The 26,402-nt window shown below is 44.0% G+C and overlaps 1 protein-coding gene across 3 annotated transcripts in view; it reads left to right on the top strand.

The window, feature by feature from the left end:
• zbtb46 (zinc finger and BTB domain containing 46) overlaps positions 1 to 26,382 on the top strand; it is a 63,692-nt gene extending 37,310 nt beyond the window's left edge. For 2 of the 3 annotated variants that reach the window (XM_026153773.1, XM_026153772.1), the window contains exons 4-7: positions 10,192 to 10,473; positions 15,141 to 15,478; positions 16,934 to 16,976; positions 17,095 to 19,796. In XM_026153773.1, the coding sequence (XP_026009558.1) occupies positions 10,192 to 10,473; positions 15,141 to 15,478; positions 16,934 to 16,976; positions 17,095 to 17,891 (1,460 nt within the window). In that variant the 3' untranslated portion in view covers positions 17,892 to 19,796. Of the gene's footprint in view, positions 1 to 10,191; positions 10,474 to 15,140; positions 15,479 to 16,933; positions 16,977 to 17,094; positions 19,797 to 20,677; positions 20,854 to 21,930 lie in introns of those variants that run through there. The other variant, XM_026153774.1, reaches the window with a different exon arrangement.
• Positions 26,383 to 26,402: the final 20 nt, after the last annotated feature.

The following is a 26,402-nucleotide window of genomic DNA, read 5'->3' as shown; positions in this document are numbered from 1 at the left end:
CTTCTTCTGCTGTCCAACTCTGTTTATATATTTTGCCCCCTTTCTCTCTCCCCCCTCGCTTTATTCCTCCCTCCCTCCTTTTCAAGGGTGGGTTACAGGGGTTAGGAAGAGGTCATGTGGTCTCACGCTGCCCTTTCCTCTAATGGCTTCTTAATGAGAAAGAGAGAGCGAGGGAGAAGCAGGGAGAGAAGCGCTTTTGAGAAGTGGGGTGAGATATCTGCAGTTCTGCTTGGGGTACTGACTCAGTGTGTGCATGTGTGCGCGTGCGTGTGTCTCTGTACGAGGCTGTGCGTACAGCTGAACATGTATTTGTGCGCGCACATAGTCTGCGCTACTTGACCGACCCTTGCTCCATTTGAAGGCCTTTCCTTGCTCTCTGTTCCTCTCTGGGGAAAGAGGAAATGACACGTTTGTAGCCTCGAATAAGCTCTGCAGCTCATCACGTGCAGTGTCCACTGGGTCTGGCACGGGGATGGGTGGGAGATGTTTTGGAGGTGAGGGAGGAGGGTAGTGCGGGTGGGGGGCTGGGCTGGGGTGGGGTGGGGGCTCTTTAATTTGCACAGCTTCTGCTGATTTGATCATAAGCAATTAATCTCAATGGCTCAGCTCGGGTGCAGTGGGGGAAGAGAAATGAACACAGTCCTCTTTATGCAGGCGTCCCTTGCTCTGGTTTTCCCCTCCGTCCATGCAGTGTGATTTTTACACTTCTTATCCCTTATATTTGTATCATAGAGGGAACAAGCTGTGGGGATTCTGCTGTTGCGGTCGTTCCCATGTCGTCCCTTGTGATTTCCCCTGCAGAACAACCCCAGCAAATTTTGTCTTTGCAGACAAATATTAGTACTAAATCCCCTTTTTTTTCCTTTTTTCACAATCTGGTTTGAAAAGCTTTTAATGAGTCTAAGGTTAGCAAACATATGAATCACTTATATGGATTAGCAAAATTTTGAGTCAAGTATAAAAATACAAGTTGATACTTGGAAAGCCAAACTTGGATTTGCACAGTTAGTGTGTAATCAGCTCCACGCTGGTTACAGCACCACAATTCAGAGCTGCATTAGGACAGATAATCGTCGATTTTGGTTTTCAGACTGCTGACAGGCTCGTGGAGTAGTGCGAGGTTCAAGGTCCAGATCTGTCGTGATTGATCTTGAGATCCATCTAGCTTTTATCAGCTCAGGAGTGACACAGATCCCCCCTGATCCACTAGCACCAAGCTTGCAGCTAGCACAGGTGTATATGCTCATATATAGCTCATCTGTTGCGCTTCCTTCTCCTGTTTAACCCTTTGCTCTGTTCCTTCATTTTCATTCGTATGTCTGTATATGAGCCAAACAGTGATTCCCTCACTCTCCCTTTCTCTGCAGTCACCGTGCCAGCTTTCCATCTCCCTCTATCTTCCTCGCCCTTGCTTTTTCCTCTCCATGACACCATACTCCTCCCATGCTGAGGCCAGAGCTCTCTGCCTCCATTGTTGGAGGCAGGTTGCCAAGGATACAAGCACAGAGGCACAGTCTTAATGTTATGAGATGGGAGAGATGAGCAGAGAGAAGGGAAGAGGGGCAATAGCCTCTCTGGTCACTGGGCAGCTCCACAGCAAGCTAATGCTCTCCAGAGTACCGGTACATGTAACTCCCTATGCTTCCCACTTTGTGAAGTGTTCCTGTGTGGATGGAGCACAGTGACACTGGTGGGTTGTGGAGTAACTTTTGTTCTGGTCGCCCGCTCCCCGCTCACCTGTTGTGACTGTATTGTATGACTGCAGTGCATGTGTTGTGTTGTGTGTTTGCACATTTGTCAGGCAGTCACTTGGTGGGAGCATTCGAGCTGCCGTTCTTTGGATATAAAACATTAACCAAATGAATTTAAATGCAATTGTCTGCACACAACCGAGTGCTAAATTTGAAGAAATCTAAAAACATTAAATAAGAGTCTCTGTACACTTGGGTCCAGTGCAAATGATTTATTAATGATTTTTCGTTAATCAGGTGTTTTGAATTATTGGTTTCATGACTAATTGTTTCTGAAATGAAATGAAATAATCATATTGTTGTAATTTTAAGTAGGTAAGTAGGCAGTGGTATCTGTAATCAGTTCCAGAAACTTCCATCACAACTATGTGGTGAGTTTGTGGAAAGGTGAGATATTTTTAAGAAAATATAATATACCATTTTTCCTCACCACTGAACTCTCTTGAATATGTGGACATTAATATGCCATTTATCTCATTTATAGTTCCACAACCTGCTCCAGGATGTCCAGCTGGAAATATTTTTGACATTTGCCAACTTTGTTTGCTTCTTAAACTTGTCTTAAATTTATTTCCACCGAGCAGTAAAAAGATTATACCGGCTGGATAGTTAGACTCGAGCTTTTCTGTTGGTCAGTGTGAGTCAAATATTGTGTTAACCCACACACCAGTAACCCACAGGCTATACCATCCCCACCCTGAGTGTTTGTCATTTTCCTCCTCCACTTTCCATTATCCCTCCTCTCAATATCTCCGTGTCCCAACTCACCCTTCAAAATACAACCCTGACTGGGCTGGACGGGGGCATTGGAGCCGGGTCCTCTCCCATGTATAAATCCAAGACATAACCTCTCACTCTTTCTCAATCTCTCGATCTCGCTCTCTCTTTTTGCTCTTAGCACAAAGCCCTGCGTGTCTGCCTTCCTTCCCCACCCAGCATTCTTTCCCCATGCAGACCTCTCCCCCGCTCTCTTTCGTTCTCTCTCTGTCGACTTCCCTCCTGCCCGCCAACTCACTCAGCCTCACCCTACCTTTCATTAGCCCACTCTTTATCTCACGCACTTACTCGGATCGCTCTCTCTCTTTCCCTATCTCACCAGCTTGTACACTCCCCGCTCTCTCTCTCTCTCTTTTTTGTCTACCCCCTCAGTTGCTTTGGCTTTTTTGTTTCTGATATATCTTCATTTATTTCTCTCTCCCTCTCTTTCCCTGCTGACCCTATTATTTTTATATTCCCTCTCTCTCTCTCTCTCTCTCTCTCTCTGCCATCACTCCCCCTCTCTCCCTCTCTCTACCTCCCTCCCACTCCTCTCAGTCCCTCTAAGCTGCATTAACTCCCCAGATTACCTTGAGCCCTGCAATCCTCCATCCCCCACGCACTCACCCGCTCTTCTTTCCCTCCCTTCCTTCAGTCATTCACTTGCTCACTCAGACTACGTCCACAGCTAATTTTGACAGTGTGGATAAACAACTGCTTTGTGGCATTTTGTGAAGATCTCTGTCCACGCTCAAACACTTAAACTGTAGAAAAATAGATCTCTAGTCCACTGGCCTTAACAGAACTGTGCCTCACTGACTTGTGTTAAGGAAAGAGGCATACACAGCCGTCTTTAAGATACAATTTCTTTTTCTAATTTAGATATTTTTCTCTTTCTACTGTCCAAAAATTAGCCAAGTAAAAAAAAGAACAGTGATCACAGACCATCAAAGATGAGTCAGATGTGAATACTTAGTTAGGCCTTCTGTACACACAGAGGTCCTTCAAGCCAGTAGTTTTACAAAAGCAAATTAACGATAAAGGCTCATCAAAATGCTTCAGAATTCAGCCTTTTAGAATTATAAATGAAACGAAACTCCACTATGGTGAGCATTCAAATCAACAGAAAATTGCCTTTTGAGCCTTACAGCGTTTAACCGGACGTGTAAAAATGTATTCGGTCATGACCACTGTAGTCAAAAGAAAATTCGTATTTCTATCTGTATTCATTCATATTTAACTATAAAGCTCTGTTTTCAGGTGCATATGTAGAAAGCGTGAGGCGAGAATGCTGGCAGCAAGACCGCATCACAGAACCGACTTTAAGTCTGAAACAAGATCAAAGGAGTTACAGGAGAGGGGGTGGGTTGCAAAGCGGCTTGGAGACAGCAACAAAAGCAAGCCTAAACAGCATGGCCTAAATGAGATTTTCTAATTGGATGTGTAGAAGGATATCAGCTGAGCCATAACCCCACGTCAGCTGACAATGATATCCTCCACCAGCTGGGATTGTTTGACTGAACTGACGCTACCTTTTACCTGTATGTCATTAGAAATCTCTGATACTAGTGGTTCACATACTTTCCATTATGCTTTTACTGGTGGATGAAAGTCCTGTGCATACCAGCATTTAAAAGGGCAGGAAAAGGGACATCAGGTCATTACAAAAAAAGTGCTGCTCGTATGCTGTGTTCTGACATTTTTTTTATTGAATCTATTCTGTCAGAATACAGATTGGTCCACAAAAGAGCAGACAGGTGCGAGGCAGAAGTTAAAGGTACAAATATATTTAGTGTGTTTAAAGAAAGTGTATTAAATGACAGACAAGGTCATTTCCATTTTAAAGGGAAGCATGTGACTAAGTAGATATAAAATGCATGCCAGGGTTGTCACTTGTATACGTAGAAAAACGTGGCACCTAAGAAACAGAGCATGGAGCCCTGCCCTATGTGTGTTTGGCATTGCAAAAGTTTGCAATTCAACCATGACATTTTCCTAACACTAACTACATCATTCATCAAGCTCCATTATCAACCTCAAGAAGAAAATCAAACTGCGAGTAAAAGTGACACTTAAGAGGACCTGGCTGAGAGTCATTTGTGTTTGTGCCACTGCCACAACTTACATGGGAGGCTTCAGAAGGTACGAGCTAAACCTCCCATATGGACGCTAACAAGCAACCAATCTGAATATTTAGTCTGAGAACTTCTTGGAACTTAGAGCACTGATCCATTAAGGATCAAGCAAATCCAACTGTTCTCATTTGGACAGCTTATTCTTCTTAAGTCACTCCCTGTTGAATGATGTGATCTACAATGCTCAGCTCAGTGATATTTATATAACACGTAAGCCACAGAAAGGAAACGGTAAGCGAGAATAAGTGCAAAAGAGGCTGGCCGAAGTGTTAGCTGTTAGCTTGACACCTGCGGGTAGGTGGGCCTACAGATGTGTCGATGAATTGTGCTGCACTGCTTTGAAGTGTGACCGCCATTTTAAAAAGGGATAAATCCTACCTAGAAATACACGTATATCCCCCTCGTGAATACAAATGCACTGGAAAAACACTTGAGGAGGTTAACCGTGGCCAGATATTGCACCGTAGCCAGATTACGTGAGATCACATCCTGATTAATTCTGCCCACATGCTTGCATCTTGTGGTTGTTTAGCATTGCCGTCTTCATGTAGACACGGGCAAAAGCACAGAGAAAGGCAAGCGTTTTCAAATTTAGCTGGCTTTCCGTAGCCTACTCTCACACTCGCTCGTTCGCCCCCACCGTCACCACCCAACCCTCCCTCCCGGAGCCTCTGTAACCTCCCCCTCACCTCTCCTCGCTTCCCCTTCACTCACCCACCCACCCACGCTCCATCACCCCACCGTCCACCTCTCACCCCACCACTCTTGCAATCGTTGTGCTCCTCTTCTCTTTTCTCCTCTCCTCCCCTCCACCCACACTCTCTCTTTTTCCTCCGAGCCCCCAGCAGTACCACCATCACTACCAGCACCATCATCTCACTCTCTCTCTCTCTTTCTCTCTCCTGTCCTTTACCACTTTCTTCCCTCTGTCCCTCCCTCCTCTAAAGCCTTCAGGCACTGCTTGATTTATGCTTGCCCTCCCTATCCACCTCCCCACCACCACCCACCCACCCACCCATCCTTCCCTATCTCTCCTGGAGGTTGTGGCCCGGCTAGTCCCTAAAAACAACAGAGAAAGAAAGCAACAGCGAGAGAGAGAGAGAGAGAGAGGATAACAACCTCTTTTACTTTCCATCCTCCCTCCTTTTTAACCCAGCATTTTTTTCATTCTCCTCTCCCACACTGCTTTTTAAATTGCCTCTGAATTCTTGAGCTGTTTTAGTGCCTCACTCCCCCTTCTTAGCTGAAATTACTTTTTTACCCTCTCAAACTCTGGCATGCTGAGGAAGCAAGTTCCACCTTCCCTCCCCTCTTTGTCCACTCGAGGACAAACAGGCACTAATCACAGGTTCAGCGTACGAAACTGTTTGTAATAAAAGGTGAAGGAGAGACTTTCATTTTCTCATTTGGAAGCTTGACGCTGTGACGGCGGCGCGCGTGTTGCTCACAGTCTTGTGAGCAACACGGCTCTTGTAATGCCTTGTCCTTTTCAACCTCAGGCTGGTCAAGCCATTAACCGGGCCGACTTGGGGCAAGGCTTCTTTCTGTATCCTCCGCTGTCTCTCACGCACACATGCGCACATATATGCATGGAGAGATACACATTGAGAGAGTCTTTCTCCTTTGTTTGCGCTCTCTCATACTCAAACATGCACACAAGCCCTACTTTCTTCTCTGACAGCTCTCTTGTGGTCGTCAAGCCTCAGTAACTCGTTGCTTAACCACCCTGGACTTTTTCTCTCCATTGTGTTTGGTTACTGTCTCTGTTGATTTGAAGGCGGGGTGAGTTATGTGAGTGTGTGTTTGTGACTCGAGGTGTTGAAGGAGCGTGTCCATCATTAGCCAGGTCATGTGCGCTTGAGTGCGAAACCTGTAGAAATCTTTTTGGGGGGAGTTTTGTGCCTTTTTTTCTTTCTTTCTTTTTTTTTTTTTTTTTTAAATCTATTAGAATCTTTATATTTGGAAAATGGAAACTCCCTCCCAAAACAGTGTCAGGCTTCATTTAGAGAAGAGGGAGGCATTTGTAGCGCGAAACACACACAAACACCCGCCCGCACACACACAATCAGAACAGAAGATCAGAGGTCAAACTGGGTCACCCGACCCTTCCCTCCCTTTTCAGGCCTTCTCTCTCCTCCTTTTTACTGCGTCAAAGCGTGCTCTCTAGTAACACAACTCCCCTTGTGAAACACACACACACATATCACTTAGATACAGTGCAGCCTCCAACCACAGCGCATAAAACTCTATCTTCTATCCATTAGCCGTAACTCGCTCAATGGATGATAAATTCAGGATTCCTCATAACACATTTGAAGTATAGTTCAGCGCACACCTATTTTATTTCCAAGGCAAGTCTTATTCCTCCTTTGCTTTTTCCCACTCAAGCCCCTGCATAGCTTGCAGCATCGCTCATGCGCGCGCACACGCACCCAAAACACACACATGAACAAAGAGAACCCACCATTTCCACATATTTGTCTCTCTTTTTAAAAGGGGGTTTTATTTAGCATAAATGTTGAAGCCAAGGGTGCCCGGCTACCATGGCAACCAAATTAAACGGAAGATCTCTTCAGAAAGCAGAAATCTAAATTATTCGGACTCTTTTATGAAGGGGAAAATGAAAATTCCCTTCACTGTACAGAGACCGCTGCACTGTAAAGGCAGAAGAAAAGAGGAGGGGGAAAAAAAGACGAGGAAAATGCTATTGTTTTTTTTTGTATCTGACCACGCAGTTCAAAGCCATATTCCACGCCATTGAAATTCATAGGTTGCCTCATGACAACCGGTACGTTAACACTCAGCATATGTGCACAAAGGAATGATGTAACCACAGTGTCTCTAAAACTCGGGATAAACCTATTGCCTTTGAAAGATACCACAATATGTGTATCTACAAATCCTCAACCAAACCCGGCACATGTATGATGAAATCCATAAGCTGCGCGCATGGGATTAGGTGCGACTGGTTCTGGTGTGGTAAATGATTTTATCTGTAAGAACAGGATGAGGTTTAAGTAAGACAGCATCTACGCAGGCCCGATAAAGCTTACATAAGTAAAGGCGGATTATACCGTATATTGCGATTATTTAGCGAGGAAGCCTGTTTGCGATCAGCTGAATACTAATTTCTAATATCTCCCGCTTAGTCCCGGATATGTGGGTATATCCTCAGAAAAACAGGATATGGCACTGCATGTTGCAGGCAAGGGAAAGTGGCTCACTAATGCATCAAATACAAAAATTCATTTCACACATTTTTCTGTGCAAGACAGAAGTTAGACCGGCATCTGCAAGGAGACCATGAAGCAATCACTCTTCCATAACCCTTCCATTCAATCTACAATGTGTGACTGAAGGATTGTTACTGTATGACTGTGAGGAGTGCGGATATGTTCCATCTGTAGATGCACGTGTCTAAGGGGATGCTGGGAAACCGTTCTGGGGTCATTCACTCACCCAATGAACAGATGAGTGGAAGGAGATAGGGGTCAGAGATGACCCTCTTTTCCCTCTCTCCTTCCATTTGTCTGCCTCTTCTTTCTCCATATATGTGTGTATTTGTGCAAGTGTGTGTGTGTGTGTGCTGTTGTTGGCCAACAGCAGATCTATGTTATTGATTGACTCCTGTGGCTGCTGGGCTGCCCACTGAAGGAGGGGGCAGAGCTCTAATGAATTCCTGCACCTCATGCCCTGTGCGCCAACCCCTACACCCCCTCCTTAATTAACTTTGTGTGTGTGTGCGGGTGGGACGGGGGTGTGCGTGGATGCACGCATGTGTGTCTTGTGTGTATCATCTGTGCTTCCTCCACAGCTCAACACCCCCGCTTTTACACTCCCTTGCCTTTTTTATTCCTTTATCTCTTTCTACGCTGCCCATGCCTCCTCTTTTTTTCCCTCTTTACTCCCCCTACCCTTATTTTTTTTAATATCTTGTGATACGTTAGCTAGCCGTTTGATGACTACTGATTACTTCGTATGTATATCACTCTCATCTGAGGCGGCCCATCCTCAATATCTCACTCATATCTCTCTACACCTTTCAGATCTATATGCGCAGCCATGCATACAGAACGTGTAGCCATCCATCTGATCTGGGATCATTTATCTATCCCGAGCATGAAAAATGACTGACAGTTTCCCTGTGTCTGTGTGTGAGAGAGGGAGAGAGAGAGGGTGGTCAGCATTGACCTAGTAAGCTGAGAAAAAGCTGTATACCCATCGGTATTCCAGACGTGGAGCCAAACTACTGTCTTTGTCACCTTGACTCCCCTGCAGCAGACGGCCACCAGGCTGCACAGGAAACACTTAACACTGCCCAACTGTAGTTAAAATGAACAATAGGGCTATTTTGTTTTCTTGCTTCCATTAAATTTTTTCATGTTTTCTTTCCTCTTTTGCTTCCCCACCCGTTTCTGTTCTCAGTGCCCCCGCATCACCCTAGTTACTGTCCTCACTCTGTTTATTCCCCATTAGCTCTGAGTGTGATTTCAGCTGTCGCTGCATGGGCGCTGTGCAACGGTAAACTTATATATTAGGATGTCAGAAGGTTTCTGTCCAGAACAGTCACACATAATTATGTACACACACCCCTCTCCTTAAGGCAAGACTCAAGTCTGCATTAGCTCTCAGAAGTCTCTGTGTTTGTTTTAGATGTAGACAAGCCATTCTTTCAAAGACTCTAAGCCAGTGATGTGCCTGGTGTGTATTTTTGTCTACTTCTTTGTTGGAGAAAGCAACCTGTCATCAGCTAAATGTCAATTAGGAGGTAATAAAAGTGTGTTTGTGTCTGTATTTGTGTGTGTTTTTGTTTGCGTGTGTGTGTGTGCTGAGCAGAGCTGTCGTCAGCAGTGTGGTCTGACAGTCTTGTAGATCTACAGTGGAACCTCCAGCGACATGTCTACTGCTGACAGCTTCTCTCTGCTTTCAACGAGTCTGATGGCTAAATGCACACACGCGCACACACACACACACACACACACACACACTCAAGCACACACGCTCACAGGCATAGCGCATAAACACGCGCGCACACATGGATCACGTCTGTGTCTGCCATTCGGTCTCACACTGTCTCTTTATGATCTCTCTGTATTTTTGTTGACTGGCGATGATGAGGTATGTTAGGGAGTCGAGGAGAGTGAGGGATGAATCAGAGTGGTGACGTGTTGGTAGTCGCTACCAAAAACACTGGGTGTAAACGATGACTTGGCTGAGAGGGTTGAAAGGATTGGTTTAATATGGTGTTTTTTTGTGCTTTCACTCAGGCTGTTATCACTGTCAGGTGAAACCTAAAAGTGTCAACTTTTTTTCTTGTTTTTTGTAGTTTGGCCATCGCTGTTTATCCCCTTTGGAGATGCTTCACAGTGTCAAAAGTGATGGAATTTTCATCCTATAGAGAAACATATAATCCCTCAAATATATTAAAACAGTGCTTCAGTGATTTAAAACACCAGCTTGAGCTTGAATAGCATTTTAATGTCACTCATTTTTAGTTGTATAAGGACACAAGAACCTCACCCGTCTTCTGTTACTTCATCTCTATTCAGGGGCAGACGTGACTGAACCCAACAGCTCAGACAGCCGTGGCGAACGCCTCGACTTCTTCCTCAAACAGGAAGAGCCTCTTGCCACAGAGCCCAGCTTCCTGGGCACCAACGAATTGGAGGAGGCCGGGGGAGGAGCCGGGGGTGGAACAATCTCATCTGTAGCCAATCTGAAGGCAGCGCTGATGAGTAAGAACAGCCTGCTGTCACTGCGGGCTGAGATGATGGGAGATGATAACCCCTTGTTGTATGAGTACCTGCCCAAAGGAGGACACTCCCTGTCTTGTAAGTCACTATTTACTAACACTGCACTCACCCTGATTGTTATACACATACACACACACACACACCTCAATATAACTTAGACATACACAAATTTTCTACTACTTTATCTTTGACTACCTGCTTACGTAGTCACCTGCGATACATAAAACATATAGGCGTGACTGCTTCTGGCATGCGCCTCCTCTGTTGTAGTACTTTCCCTCATCAGCCACTGTTATCTGGATAACTCTGAATCCCTGTGTGTGCAATTGTGTGTGCATATTGGTGCACGCGTGTGTGTGTGTGTGTGTGTGTGCGTGTGTGCGTGTGTGGTGCCACTTGAGTGTGTAACCAGTTTGTGTGGTAATGCCAGTGATGACTAGTCAGCAGTGACTCAGTGAGAGAACATTTTGCTGGGATCGCTCGTGCTGTCTCGAGAAAATTTGTTTGGTTTTATGTGACAGTTTCTTTGTGGGTATCAGTGGGTCTACGGCTGTATTTCACCGCAGCAAAATAACACAACAGTGCAGCAGCAACTGTTCAGATATTTACTTACCGAATTGCTCCAACTACAATATATAAATCTCTGCAAGCTGTTAGAAGGTCTTTCAAAATGAACAAATACATCCAAACTCACCAAATGTCATAAACAAAGAACACAATTACAGCAAGCAATAAAAAGGTGATCTTCACCTATTTGTTCGCTACAAATCTTTGCTTCTTGTTATATATCTGTGCACGACCGAGCAACCAATAATTATTCTTCTCTTTAAAATCTGATATGCTCAGCTAAAATTAGTAAAATAAGCTCTTAAATCACAGAATTTTTCCTGTTACACTGTAATAAATCATTTCCTAATCATATCAATAATAGATCAATAAGCGGCCGCATTGGTGCTTAATTTGTCTGTGTTAACAAGAGATTTTTTTTTCTTTGTTCTGTCAGTTTTTTCTGCCTTCAATGAGGGTGTTAAACTGTGTGTGTGTGTGTGTGTGTGTGTGTGTGTGTGTGTGTGTGTGTGTGTGTGTGTGTGTGTGTGTGTCCCAGTGTGAGCATGCATTTGCTTGAGTCCACGTCCGCGTGGGCACATTTGTGTGCGCGCGCATGTGTGTATTCAACTCGTGTGTTTGTTTCTTTAGCTTTTACAGTCTAGTAATTGGATCTTTTGTCCCGAGTTCTGCCTGTTTTTGTGAGCGGAAGAAAAGCAAAGGAAGGGTACAACTCTGAGCCTAGTCATGTCTTTTCAGTTGAGCCCCACTCACCTACAAAATAAAAGACAGGGCCAAGACTTAATAGACCAAAACACACATTCGCAGTTGCACGCGCTCGCACATGCACGCCACATCACATCGTTCCTTTTGTGTCAGTGTTAAGTGTGTGGGATTGAGATGTTTCTGTTGGCTTAAAGAGGAGAATCGGATGCTGTCACAGCACAGATAGACAGCCTCACAAGCCTCAGAAAAGAGAAGAAGAGGCTTTCTGATACACACTCAGACTTTACAGATACACTCAGCCTTGACTATATGAATAGGGGATTTGGAGAATTCAGAGAATGTTAATCATTTGCTCTGTGCATGGAAAAAAAACACATTGAATGAGCACTATATCTGTATTTTAGTTGTCACCAAAGAAACCTCAGGGAGGGTTTTGGTTAGCCAAACCCTATTTTCTATTCCCTACACAATAGGGGTTGGGGAAATGGGCCTGTCGAGATGGCCAACATCCTCCCCTCCCTCCCCAGGTCTGTCCCTGTGTCTAAATGAGGACAGAAAATAAACAAACACTGTACCTCAGATTACTGGGCGGAGGATAAGTCTGCCTGGTTTGACAGATCACTGCTCCCTGCCTCCCTCCTTCCATTCAGCCCTTTCCCCTCCCCTCCTCTTGTTCTCCTCCCGCTTCTCCTTCAACCCATCTTAACATCCTTCCTGTCCTTTTTCCCTCCTGTACTCCCCCTCACGCTATCCGTCCCTCCTTTCCTCCATCTATTTCTCCTTCACCCCTCCTTAACACTCATCCCTCACACTCTCCCTCACTCCCTCCCCTTTTGGCCAGCTCTTGCAGTTCCTCCATATTTGTCTCACTCTTGTCTCTTCCCCCCCCTCTTTTACTTCAGCTGTGGAGCATCAAAGCATGTTGGTCTAAAATAGTGGGAAAGTATTGATCTAGGCGCGGAGGAGGCAGAGCAAGGTCACCTGTCCCAATTCCAGAGAGGCTTGCATATAAGCAAAAGGCCTTGACATAGAGCTACCACCTCCCACACCCTTTCATCTTGTTCCTCTTTCTCTCATTCTTTTTTTTCCCCCGACATAACTGACGATTTAATAAACCAGGTTTCTGCTAAACATCCACGCATCCAAAAATAAGATCATACTGGAAATATCTCTCTCTGTATGTAGCAAGTCAAACTGATTCGACCCCCATCTTGTTGACAGGACATGGAATTAAAATGCACAGCTTCTCTTTTTGCTATCCTTTGCATGGGTCACGGACCACATGCCAAAATACAGTGGAATCAGTGTGTATGTCAATCAACCTCCAAAATCCAATTAAGATCAATGGGATTTGGCCCCACTACCCCTCTGTGCGTCAGAGAGTCAATTCCAGACAATGGATTTTGCAAAACCATCCCTGCACACCTGCCCACACTGCCACCATGTACAGGATGTTAGGAACATCCAATTAACTATAGAGATTATACTGACATTATTGAACTTTTCCCTCCATTGCCAGCTCTCATCAATTCACATCTACTTTTAAAAATTGACTCACCTCTGTGCACTAGCTACCATTCATTCCACAGCTACTGCCAAGAGATTTTCAAAATTTATTTATGATTGTGACACAAATTTTGTTCCAAATTTAACAAATGGATCCTATATAGCTTGTCTTCTGGCTCTCTCTCTCTTTTTTTTGGTACTGCAACTGTAAAGGAAGAACAGTGAGGGTTAATTCAAAAAGCAGATGGAAATGAATCTAATCCAGACTTGGATTTTCAAATTGAGTCTACTTTATATATCAACTTTTTTGGATTCAACAGTTCTTACCTGCAAGTGGAGGGATCTAATACGCGGATGTGCACAAAGCTGCCATGAACCCGAACCTGCACGGTCTTTTGTTCATATAGTTTTTCAAATAATAAAAAGTAAACAACACTGTCCAAAGGTTATGACTAGCCATGTGTCATTAAGCATTTTTCCGTGAGGTTACAGAGAGGTAAAATCCAATCTTGCTATTTTCGCCTAACAAACTTACAGAGCTTTTTAGTTAATTAGTAACCTTGGTCAGTCAACTTCCAGTAATTGCTTCCCTAAAGCCTAAACAGATGTAATAAGTACAGACTCCATTGGGATGGCAGGTGAAAGAAAGGGATGACGATTGTATGTTAGTTCCTATTGAGCCATGTTTAAGTAATGCAATTATTTTACTTTTTTCTTGTCTTTCTTTTTTCTTGCCGCTGTGCAGGCAGTCAGCTGACTGCTATTTGCATACTTTAAAGCTTGCCAGACACAACTGAAATATTAAACTCAGTGATACGACACTGTAATATATTCAGTTACATGTTGCATTTCTGCAAGAGGCTTGAACCAAAACTGATTAACTATTCCATGAAAGCCCTTTCCTGAGAACCGTCTACTGCCAGAACACCATTTGTTAATGAGCTACTCCCTTTCACCTGTATCTCATCCGTTTACTCTCGGTCTCTACTTCCTCTTCGCTGTTAATGCTGTTTCCCCTGTCACTGATGGGGTGGGGAAGAAGAGATGGGGAGTTAAGCATTTGTGTGTGTTCTCAGTGAGTGGGAGTGGGGAGTGTCGGGTGCGGTAGTTTAACATTCCAGGAATCCATCCACGGCCGAGCCTCATGGTTGTGTGATTCTGTCCGTTGTGCAGAGGAGGGCAATGAATGGCTAACCCACTGCATAACTCTGGAGACATTCCCCAAAATGCTGCCCACATTTGCACACGCTTGCATGCGTACACGCACTGTCTAGAGAATCTTGCGATACATTATGCTTTGATTAATACACACTATTAATCAAAGCGAAGAAAGAGAGAAAAAAAGAAATGCGCTCTCAGTACCAGCTAATGGTGATATTAATGTAGCAGAAAAAAGGCTCTGTGTGAATAGTTGTGGAAAGCTAAAGGTTCTGTGAAAAAAATTGAAATTTTATCCAGCGTGTCTTAACTTGTTGCTGGTAAACATCTTACATGGTCGATGTAGTCGTCCTTTACCCTGCGTGCACAAAAAAAAAAATCTTCACTTGAGCTGCAAGATGGCTCCTCTCCAAAACAATCTCCTTCCACGCTACAGAGGATCCTCAAGCCCTCTCCTTATATGCATTTTACTCACACAACATGGCACATACACACTCACAAAACACACACCCGCTGCCATCCTCTGCGCACGCATGTGGGTGGAAGGAGAAGGAGAGCAGAGGAGCGAAAGAAAAAAAAAGAGAGAGAAAGAGAGAAGAGAAGCCCTAACCCTTTCCCCTTGGCTGGTGGAAAGTGAAACTTCAGAGTTTTTCTTCCTCCCCCTCTGCATAGTGTTTGATAGTGTAGCACTGGCAGCCTCTGTGTGCCCCCCTGCCCACTCTCTCCCGTTGTGTTCTGGTGGCCAGCTGCTTGCAGAGTTGCAGTTGTACGTGAGTGGGTGGGTGAGACTCGTTTCCTGTGCTCCTCAGGGCTCTACTCCAACAACTACTGCAGCACGCTTCGGCCAGGGGCCACGGGGGCCACTATTCATAACAAACAGGGGGCTGGCTCCTCTCCTCCTCCTCTTCCTCTTCTTCCTCCTCATCTTCCACCATCATCATCACCACTACCGCCATCATCATCATCATCAACAACATCAACATCAGCATACTGCCCACCCACTCCACCCACACCACTGCACCCCTCTGAGCTTCGGCCCCTGGAGGCCCCCGGTCTGAGGGCTGGGGCACCCCTGCTGCACTCAGAGAGATTGGACATGGAAGTTGAAGAGGCCCCTGAGGGCCCAGAGCCCTCCACCTTGCCTGAGGTAAGTGTACCAGAGCCTGGCTCAGCTCCAGGGCACAGGCTGCTCTCTGGGCACTGCTACTCCACTCAGATAAAAGTTCTAACAGTGGAGATAAGTATCCAGGGGGCAGCATCACCCTGTTTCTATACACGCACACACCGAAGGGGTTTGAGAGGTGATGGAGGGTAGGAAGTGGCAAGTGATGTGGTGGGAGCAAGCTAGGAGTTTTTGCAAGAAGGAATTGGGGATTAATGGGGATATTACCCTTATTTCAGAGAGAGTTCTTTTTAAAATGTTAGCACATCATTGCTCAATTCCTTTCTGTATCTCATTCTCTTTGTGGAATTTGGCATATTTCCTGCTTCGCTGGAGAAGAAATGCTATTTTTTTCCTTTGTTTGCTCTTTCTTTTCTGTATGCTTTGTTTGCTTTTCTCTTCCTTTCAGATTGCCAGTTCTTCGCTCATGTCTCCCTTCTCAAATAATCTTTTAATATAGTTAGACTTGAATTCACCTTCAAGCCAGAAATGTCTTTGCTCAACATTAGTGGTAATGTAGTCCGTAGTAGTTACATTAGTGATGACACGTCTAGTCACAATGGCAGCGTGTGCTTAGAGATGGCAGATAACAGGCAAGGTAGTGTGATGAGAGTGAGTAGAATCAATACAAGTAGACAATGAGAGGTTTGCTCTCGCAGCCCAGGAGATTGTTTGTTCTTCTCAGTGTGTGAGTGAGAGAGTGGGTGTGTGTGTGTGTGTGTGTGTGTGTAAGAGAGAGCATGGCAATATGAGCATGTGTAGCAGTGAGTTTTGTGCCAGTCTATGTGTGTGCGCTGTGTGTGCGGGTGAGCATTTAGGAGCAGCATTTGATTTCAGTGGACCTGCCTCCCAACAAGCCTCCCTATCTCTACGGACAAGCCATCTGTTTGCCCAGTGCATGGTGTTCTGTTCTTAGAGAGGAGGAAGGAGGAGGAGGAGGAGGAGGAGTGTAGGGGCTGAGCAAATGGGCGGGGGTGAAGGAATGGCAGGAGCATGGAGTAGAAGAAGAAGAGTGGAGTTTAGTTTAGTTGCCGAAGGAAAGAAAGTGTGGGGACGGGTGTTTAGGTGCACCTTGCTTACACCCAAGAGAGTTTTGAGTTTATGAGTATCTCTCCTGTAATTCATTTATTAACACTGTAGCTCAGCATAACTGTTCATTCTGTGCCCATGAGACAGCTGTAGCATCCAGAAATGATTTACTATTTTTTTCTCTGTTTGCTTTCCAGTTTCAAAGTCGTTGAATAATCATGACCTTGTTTTGCTTTACTTTTTAATTTTCTGCTTCCATGTCTTTGTTTCTTCATTTCTTACAATTATTTTTTAAATAAGCTTGCCTTCACAGCTTGTACCATCTTCCTTCCTCTTGCATGTCCAGACAACATTCCATACAGGCTGTATAAATATGCCTGTGTGACATAACGATATGTTTTGCGCTTACAGGAGGGCACGAAAGACAAAGAAGACACGAAAGAATACAACACAGGTATGGAGTATGCTATAAAAGTTGTCACAATTTAATAGTCGTGATAACTTAAGCTTGTGCTTATTGTACCTCATTATTTCTCTGACTTTCACTCTCACCATCCTTCTCACTATTTCAGCCTTGGAAGGTGACCAGTCTCCTGTCGAGAGGGATCAGATGGGCGAGGGGAGTTGTGCGGGTGGCTTGACTGTGCCTGCGTCAGTGCCCGTGGTTGGCAGAGGGACTAAAGGGCTGCTTGGGCTGGGTGAAGAGGCTGGATTAGGGGAAAGGGTTGTGCCAGAGCACGGTGCCTGGCCCTCACAGGGGTTCGCCTGCTCCCTGTGCAAACGGCTGTTCCGCAGCCTGGAGCATCTCAGGGAGCACGAGTACCGCCACACCCTATCTCTGATGGCCTTGTCCCTTGACTGGCCAAGCATCCAAGGTCCGCACCACCAACCAACCCAGCCCCATCAACATCCGCAAAATCATCCTTTTCCCTTTCAGTCTTTATACCGGCCTGCGGTAGCTGAGCCTGCACCGGCACGGTACCTGTGCTCGCAGTGCCCCGCCAGCTTCACTCTCAAATCTAATGCGGACCGACACGAGAAGACCATCCACTTCAAGAAGAAGTTGATGCAGTGTGTGTACTGTCTGAAACACTTTAGAGACCGCACAGACCTACACAGGCACCTGTCATCCGTTCACTCCAAAGAGAGAGGGCACACCTGCCCTGCCTGTGCCAAGGCTTTTAGCACCCAGAAAAACCTGGCCACACATGTAAAGGTGTGCTGCCAGGTGGGGTCAGTGCCAGGAGCTATACTGGGAGGCAACATTGGAATGGAAATGTCTCAGGGTGGGACTATAGACCCACTGTGGCGAGTAACGCAACAGATGAAGGTTGACAATCACAATCACAGTATCAATGTGGAAAACTGAGAGTGGAATTACAGGCAGCACGCTACACAATTTCCTACCCATCAGTTAGTCGTGTATCCTCAAATGTGTTTTACGTTCATGCCAAAAAATACTCTGTGGTGTCATCGCAGTAACAAAGTAAGAGTTCCTTTTAAAATCATATGTCTGTTGATTATGGATATAAATATCTAGGGACTTTTTCTATTGCTTGCAAAGTTTTATGTCACTATTTTTTTTTTAATGGTGACTCAAACTGACGACTAATGTGTCAAAACTGCACAACTGCTATGCAAAAAAAAAAGAGAGATACGTTTAAAACAAACCTTTGACTGAAAATATATGTGGTCTTTTTAGACTGAGCGAATAGTTTTAGTGAGCACTGAGTGTACCCATGAACAGGTGAATTACTTTCCACTGCAGTGCTGGGTTGAGAGATTTGGGGGGGGATGGGGGTTTCCACCTCCCCGACCTTAACCACTTGTCTCACTCTCTGTCGCCAGCCACCAGTCTGACTAAACTCTTCTCTCCTTTTTAGGCAGAGAGATCTTTATCTTTCTGTCCACCCCTGCATTAGGGGCACAAAGACATTCAAAGATATCTGCCAGGCATTACTCTGAGTCACAGCCCACACAACCACACCACCTGCAGGAATTTTGTAGCATTGCATCATAAGGACAGAATAAAAACCCAGGCGAGAATATGACTGATGCCAGGGGCAGTACGCCTCAGCTGATAGAAGGAACTGTCATAAAAGAACTGAAACACAGAACAAAAACATTCGATTTGAGAATTTGACCCCAAAATCCACCGCTATTGAGCACAGTATCTTGAACTCAGTGCGACATGACAGCTTTCAGTCAAAGACTGTCATATCGGTACAGATGAGGGGATGTGCTGAACGAGACAAAGCCAGCTAAAACAATAGATCAGTAGCAGCTTGGAAGGGGGGGTTGGGTGGTGTCATTTTCTCTTTCTCTGTCCATCTCTTCTCTCCCAGATCTGTAATTCTTGCAACGGCTGAGTGTGGTTGGAGCTGGACAGTAATTGGTCCTTCACGGCTCCGGCCCCTCTTAACCTCTGACCTCTCATCTGAAGAGGAAGTGGGCAATGAAGGCCAGATTCTGGATGATCTTAGTGATGTCACGGCTGCAGATAGATAATGGTGTGGTTGTGAGCACGGGGTAGAAAATGAGAGATCAAGAGAGACAAGTAGGCAAATGCAGGAGAATAATAAGAGAAGTGGTGGAGGATGTCGATGGGCAGAAGCAGGATTATTGGAATCAGCTTGAACACTGGCTTGAAACCCATTGCTAATGTAAATTCACACCAATTTCTGCCAAAATTTTCGCTCTTTCGTTTACAGCAGGCCTTTAACATGCAACAAGATACTGTCTTGATAAAACCCAATTACAGTAAATAGGTTTATTGTGTATACGCATACTGTGATTACTATGCCCAAAGAGAAGCTATTCACCTGTGTTTACTTCTAATTATCACTTGAGCACACTGAGCTGCAACTTCTTTGTGCTTAGAATAGCAGAACTGGTGTCAATTGGGAATCTGTCCGCTTCCTGTTGTGTGCATATCCTGTGTATATACATGGGGAATTCCTAAATGCCAAATCCTTTCTACCACAGAATCCCACATTTTCAGGTAGCACGCCCTGTCCTAGCCAGCAGCCGGGACAGAGCAGCAGGCTCGCAGAAGTCAGGAAATAGTCAGAGCCAGTCACTGAGTAGAAATGAAAAATACTGAAAGGCTGTTTTTGAGTGCTGTTGCAAAATGTGAAAAATACTGAAAGATATTTTGTTCTATATTCTAGATTTTCTCATTGACATCCCTGTGTTGTACAAAAGCTGTACTTTTCAAACAAGATTCTACTTGTAGATTTTATGCTGTAATTAAACTATGATGGAAATTTTTAAACGTTGCTGCCGTTTTTATTCTTCAATGAAGCTATCCGTGTTATGTACACATGTGCACACATACACACACTGCAATATTTCTCTCATTACTTTTGCACTTTAACCAAAAAAAAAAACAACTGTTGTGCAGTTCTTGTGTATTTGCATGCTTTTTTTGTGATGTGCTTCTTGAATATTTAATCAGAGCAGAAGTCGATTTGCAGATGGAGGTAAATATATTGTAAAAGCTTGTAACCCCTACCGTATGTTTGACTCCCAACTATACGTGATTAGTGTTTGTTGTGTTTTTGTATTCGTAAATCCAATTCCAGTCTCCCCGAGTCATATGCTTTGTGTCAGTGGCTAGAAACAGACAAACACAGAGAAACAGTTTACTTCGATGTCTTTTACCTAAGCTACCACTTAAATCTAGACTTTAAATAAAAGATTCACCAGACCCCGACACAACACTAAGACATGGTATTAATATTTGTTGTATTTTGCCTCCCCTTGTGTGACTCAATATTCCTTCTTTGTGTGGGTGATTTTATTTTCTTGTCATTGTCTGTGTTTGTCTTTCTGTCTGTGTTTTTCGCTGTCCATAGTAGAGACCCTCTAGTGCAACTAAGGCAGACTGGCTGTTGTGTTATGTGTTTATAGTATCTCTTTGCCTTTATTACTTTAGTATAGAGGAAGAGCTGTTGCCAGGGCAACCGTAGCTTTGACGGGGATTGGGGTGACCATGGGAATTGATGGTACATTTCTAGACCATGCCGCTAATTAAATGCAGTAACTAAAAAGTGACATGTTGGTTTATTTAAACAAGCTTCACTCAACCTTCAATTCTTTTTTTCTCTCCCCCTTTCTTCTCTCTATCCTCCCTCCCTTTCTCTCTCCTTTCAGTGAATGACTTCACGGTGATCCGCAAAAAGTTCAAGTGCCCCTACTGCAGTTTCTCTGCTATGCACCAGTGCATCCTAAAGAGGCACATGCGCTCCCATACTGGTGAGAGGCCCTACCCCTGTGAAATCTGTGGCAAGAAGTTCACCAGAAGGGAGCACATGAAGAGGCACACACTGGTGAGTGCAGGCCTTCATTTACATGTAGGAGGTAGCAAATTACACCTTACTCAAAGTGAAGATTTAAAGATGTTATATATAAGAGACAGACAAAACATTATATATACATTACCGACTCGTTTGTTAATTCCTGTGTAGAAGCTTTGATTTAACATCAATGCTATTACCATCTTGGTTTTTTTTGGGGGGGGGAGCCATAAGTGATTTGGACAAAAGGCCAGCTTATTTAGATGCTATAGTGCATTCACAGACACCAGCTACTTAGTTCAAAGCAATCTTAGACAGTATAAAAGATGGACATAGCTACCACTGGGTTCTGAAGTGCCCCTTTTGAAGCCTTGGGATTAACGTTTCTACCATCGCCATCTTGTTGCAAAATACTAGATGTGATGTGAGGTTTACCGCAGACTTTAAAACCACTCTCTTGTTCTTAGCAATTTATTGTGTGTCTTCAGATCACAGAAAATACTCAATTTCGAAACACAGTATGAGCAAGATTTACAAAATAAGCAGAATTTTTTATTCAGTGTGACCCAAAACGAGTGACACAGTGAGTGTATAAACTCTGTGGGAAAGTGTTTACAGAGGTCAAATTAGGAGGCCCTAGATCTCTCTTGAGGTTTTACAGACATTTGACCATCCATCATATGATGTTAGCTTGTCTGCCGGAAATGTTACAATCATGGTCACAACCTAGCTCACAATTTAAGTAAACAAGGCCCCAGTCACAGAGACCTAAAGAGTGGTCCAAAACCATCTCATAATCACCGATCGTGAGTGAAAATATTTGTATTTCCTGACTTGTTATTAGTGGTTGCTGGAGGTTGATGGCAAATGAAAATTGCTAAAGCCCCATGCACACAGGTCTGCAGACTGGTCAATGACCCCCCTGGCAGTCACCTGTTGCCAGCAAATAAATTGTATTCCTCTTCCTCTTTATTTATTCTGTCACTAGCATATTGCTGCAATTGTAATTTGAATGGATTCACATTCAGTTTCAGCTGTGAAGTTGCAGGCTTTTGCTCTTCCACTTGGAATTTAAAAATTTTGCAAAAATGTTGTGTTTCCATCCCACAGGTCCACAGCAAAGACAAGAAGTACGTCTGTAAAGTCTGCAGCCGAGTCTTCATGTCAGCAGCCAGTGTTGGAATCAAGCATGGCTCCCGCCGCCACGGCGTCTGCGCTGATTGCTCTGGCAGAGGCATGGCCGCACTCCTGGACCACAATGGTGAGGTGGGTGGCGATATCTCTCCGGAGGAGGAGTTGTATCCTGGCGACCGTTTCCACGATGACCAAGCAGAGTGTGATGGAGATGGAGAAGGGGAGGAGGAGATGATGGTCGAAGGGGACGGAGAGATGCTGGGAGAAGGGGAGGAAGACAGAGGGAAGTGGAAGGACTCAGGGATGACCGCTGAGACGCACGGAACGCTGGACAATGAGAAAGAGGAGAGTGACTCCTCGGCACAGGAGGGGGAACAGCAGAATGGGAGCGAGAAGGACTTTGCCTGGATCTCATAGAGTCTGTCCGGCTCCTGTTAGTGACCCATCGACCGATCTCTGAAGATCTTTTGTGATCTCTCAGGCAGAATCCTCTGCTCTCTTTACCCATTCGTCCCACTTGGGGCAGGCCTTCCTTTGAGTGGAAATGCTGTAGGGTGATGCGCGACAATGATCTAATACCATTACGAGTAACACTCAAATGCACACATACCGACATGCACACACTTTTACCACACACACACGCACACACACACGCACGCACGCTCTTCTCAACCTTGACTGCCATAGTAGAGGAAGAGATGGCTCAGTGCAAGGCTTTTTCTGCTTACCTCCTTTAATTCTGATGCAGTGTTTTTGTGTTATTTTTCTCGAGGGTTCAGGCCAGAGTCCAGTAGTTTTCTACTCTGTCAAAACAGGAATCAATGGCGGCGCTGCCAAGGACATGGCCAACGCCAGACTGCTATGTATGTTTGCCATCACAATCATCATGGAAATCAAGGATCACTGACAGTGTAGGGAAATAGCCAGGAGGAAGGCTGTCTTGGTCTTATAACTATGACTATAATGCTTCTGGGAAAAGTGTCTCCCTATGAGTGAAGGGGGGGTCTAAATCTATTGCAAAGCTACGTGTGTCAGAGGACCGGGCAGCCCAATGGCACATTGTTGAGTCCTACTGCCACAGACTTGCACTTTAATGACAACTGACTCCTATCAATACCCTGAACCCGTGGTTTACATTTTTGATCTGATCTTTACTTACCTAAACAACTCGGTGACCGCACCTACCTTTAAGGATATACTTTATGTCCTCTTGACTGTTATCACGAAATAGAAATCACTGAATCTTTGTGCAGATTGCTGTTTATATAGCCTATGCCTTTCAGTGGGGTCCTTAATCTTTTCTTCACTTAAGTTTACCGCCTGGTTTCTATTGATCCATTCCAAGAAATACTGGAGTTTTGAGAAATGTACATAAAGTTTTGTTTTGGTTTTGGGGTTGTTTTTTTGGGGGTGGGTGGAAATTTAAAAGGGGCTGTAGGCTGTGCGAGACAGAGAGAGACAGAGAGACCGAAAGATGCTTTTTAGCGTTTCAGCCGTCTTCATCCACAGAGTGGACATCAGTTTCTGCTTCCTGTTTTTAAAATCAATTCAAGCACACAGTGGATGCTCTACACTAATAACTCTTTCCTTCTCTCTCGCTTTCTCTGGTCCAGATTCTCTCACACTGGAGGTTGTGACGATAGGACCTGAGAGCTAAGTCTCTCACACTTAAGGAGGAGCTGCCTTTGTGTAAATTTTATTTTTTTGGTTTGTTCGTTTGCCGTGTGCGCGTTTTAAGTGAGTCATGTAATTCCACTTGCTGGAATCAGAATATGCAGACTCTTTCCACGATTCTTTTGCTGATATGCTTTCTCTGGCTTTGCAAGGTTAAAAAAACAAGAAGAATTGCAGAATTGTGCTTGAAATTCAGAGTTTGCTCTTTGCAGAGAGTGTAATTTGACTTTGTTTTGTTTGACAGCTATTTATTGAGAAACCTGTTTGTTTATTTGTGGATTCCTAATTTTCAGAAGTCCTTCCCTTGCTCTCGCCCTCTCTGTACGTGTTGAGTGGAACAGGATGGCTGCTTGTATGCAAGGATGAGTGTCCAGTGGCCAAAAGATATTCTATATTCAGTTCTTAAGATTATTTCCATGTTTTGTTTTGTTTTTTGGTTTGTTTGTTTTCGGCAAAGTTGACAATTCAAGTGAGTCAGATGACATGTCTTATTATTATGAATATCAGAACTATGATTACTTGTCGTTGATGTTACTATTATTAATTATTATTAAGTGCTGGATGCTAAGCTTTATGGTGTGTTCTTTTTTTTTTGGATATTTTATATCTTGTATAAGAAAAAAAAAGCTTTTATACTTTGCCTTGTTGTGGACAGCAAGCCATGGGGCTTTTATCAATCTTTTATTGTGCCAGTTTATGCTTTCTCTGTCGTATTTGCTTTTATTTTTATTTCTTCTTTTTTTTTTTTTTTACCAGGGGGGAAAACACATTCACTGTCAAACATCTCTGTTAGATATTGATTGAAACATGTATTCAGCACATGCTTTTGCATCACTAATGTACACTAATTGATTAATATCGAACCAAAAACAATCTAGTAATTTGTATACATAAAGTGCTTTTGTTTCACGGTCTGTGTGTGCAGGTGCTTCTGGATTTATTGTTGTGGTAAACAGTTTTGTTGTTGGGTTGTTTTTATTTTTTTGAACCTGTCATTATTCGTCACAGTTTGGAAAAACAAAAAACAAAAAAGTGCACGTTATGGTATTATTGTGAATATGAAGGGCTGTGTGAAAGGACCAGCTAGCTTTTGAAGACCGCATCCTAAAACCAGGCTGATTCTTTTTCCTTTCTTTTTTCTGGCTACTGCTGTGTCTCACGCCTTTGATGACACGCAATCAAGTAGAAATGCAATGTGCAGACGAAACACGTCTATCGGACAGTAGAGCGTTGAGTCCACATGCTGTATTCCTATATGTCAGTGCTTTCCTGGCTTGACCCCAGTTCATTTACATAAAGGGAAAGAGTGCTGCAGTAGTAACTCTGGGAAACATTTTGTTGCCAGTGCTGGTCGCACACATTTGGCCTCTTCTGTAGGTGCCATGGACTGCACTTCCCATCAGCCCCTGCTGAGAGACTCTCAGTACAGTGAGATTTGTGATGCTTTCTTTATGTCTGACAGATATCTTTATTTTATTTGCATTATTTATTGTGCTTTTGTTTGACCCACTTATCAAACAGTTGTACTTTTCTGGGGTGAAAAAAAAAGAAGAAAGACAATGGGGTAGAATATGTTTATGAATGTCAATGGTGGGTGTGGAAGGAGCCCATAATCGGTGGCAAATCTCTGTCCTGTGGTGCTGTTTTGGCCCCTGAGAGGCATCTGGATGTATGTGTGACTCCCCCGGCCCCCGCGCTCTTCTCACGATCTGTACTGTACGTCTTCTTCCTCATTCTGGGTTGTACTTCAGGAAAACGTCTGCCATCAACCCCTCAATATGTGCCTCAATGACATTTCACCTGTGTGCTTGCAAGAGTGTTTGTTTCCAAGAGACGACTGAATATTTGTAACTCAATGGATAGAGATTATCGAGATGCGACCGATCAGATTAGAGGGCCGAAACGTTCGAGGATTTTGAAAACTTCAAAGAGACAAATCATGATGGGCGACCAGATTCTCCTTCCCACTGTGTGTTGATGACCTTTTGTGCCCTGATTCTGTGGTCTTAACTGCATGCCTATGTTCATTTTGTCATACCAAAGCGGCATCTTCGGCATCTGCACACAACTGTCTCATTCCACACGATGCAAAACTGGAATTTTTTGCTCTATTGCAGATGAATATGGGTATTCTTAGACATGTACAAATTGCAATCCTCATTTAGCCTGTATAGCTTGATTCACACGTGCAAATCATGAAGCCATAGATATGGGTATATCTATATTATACTATATTTCAAAATTGGCGCTTTTTACTTTAGATTTTGTTCTTCTACTAAGAGTGATGTGTGTATACCTTCATATATATAAATTTATATTACTATTATATATTATTTATTTTCTCCCTCAAGTTTCAGAGGGTCTCTGATTTGTAAAAGGTCGCACTTGAAGCTTGAGGTTTGTTTATTTTCATTGGGAATATTGTTCAATATGATGCTGACTTTATATTATCATAATCCTGTGTTTGTAACAAAATGTGCTAAATAATCAAAAAAAAAACCTGTCCTGTTTTTACACCTGTTTTGTTTTGGGCAGATTTTAAGTGCTCTTGTGCTGATATTTTTTTGGTTGATAGTACTGATCACAAAACATTTTTACAGTCAACCATGAGCCTCCTGTTTTGATGTTGGGACAGGCCCGCCAGCCGTCCAAGCCTCTTTCTAATTCATGTTTAGTGGAAGAATTAGCTTGACTATTATTTGCAAAAACCAATCAGTCTCAATAAATTTTGAAATTGCTGCTGTAAAGAAGTGACCAGTGTGTGCTGTGCCTTT

Source organism: Astatotilapia calliptera, chromosome 20 (assembly GCF_900246225.1).
Source record: "Astatotilapia calliptera chromosome 20, fAstCal1.2, whole genome shotgun sequence".
NCBI lineage: Eukaryota > Metazoa > Chordata > Actinopteri > Cichliformes > Cichlidae > Astatotilapia > Astatotilapia calliptera.
The sequence above is the reverse complement of the archived record's forward strand: the minus strand, read 5'-3'. Positions and strand labels throughout refer to the sequence as shown.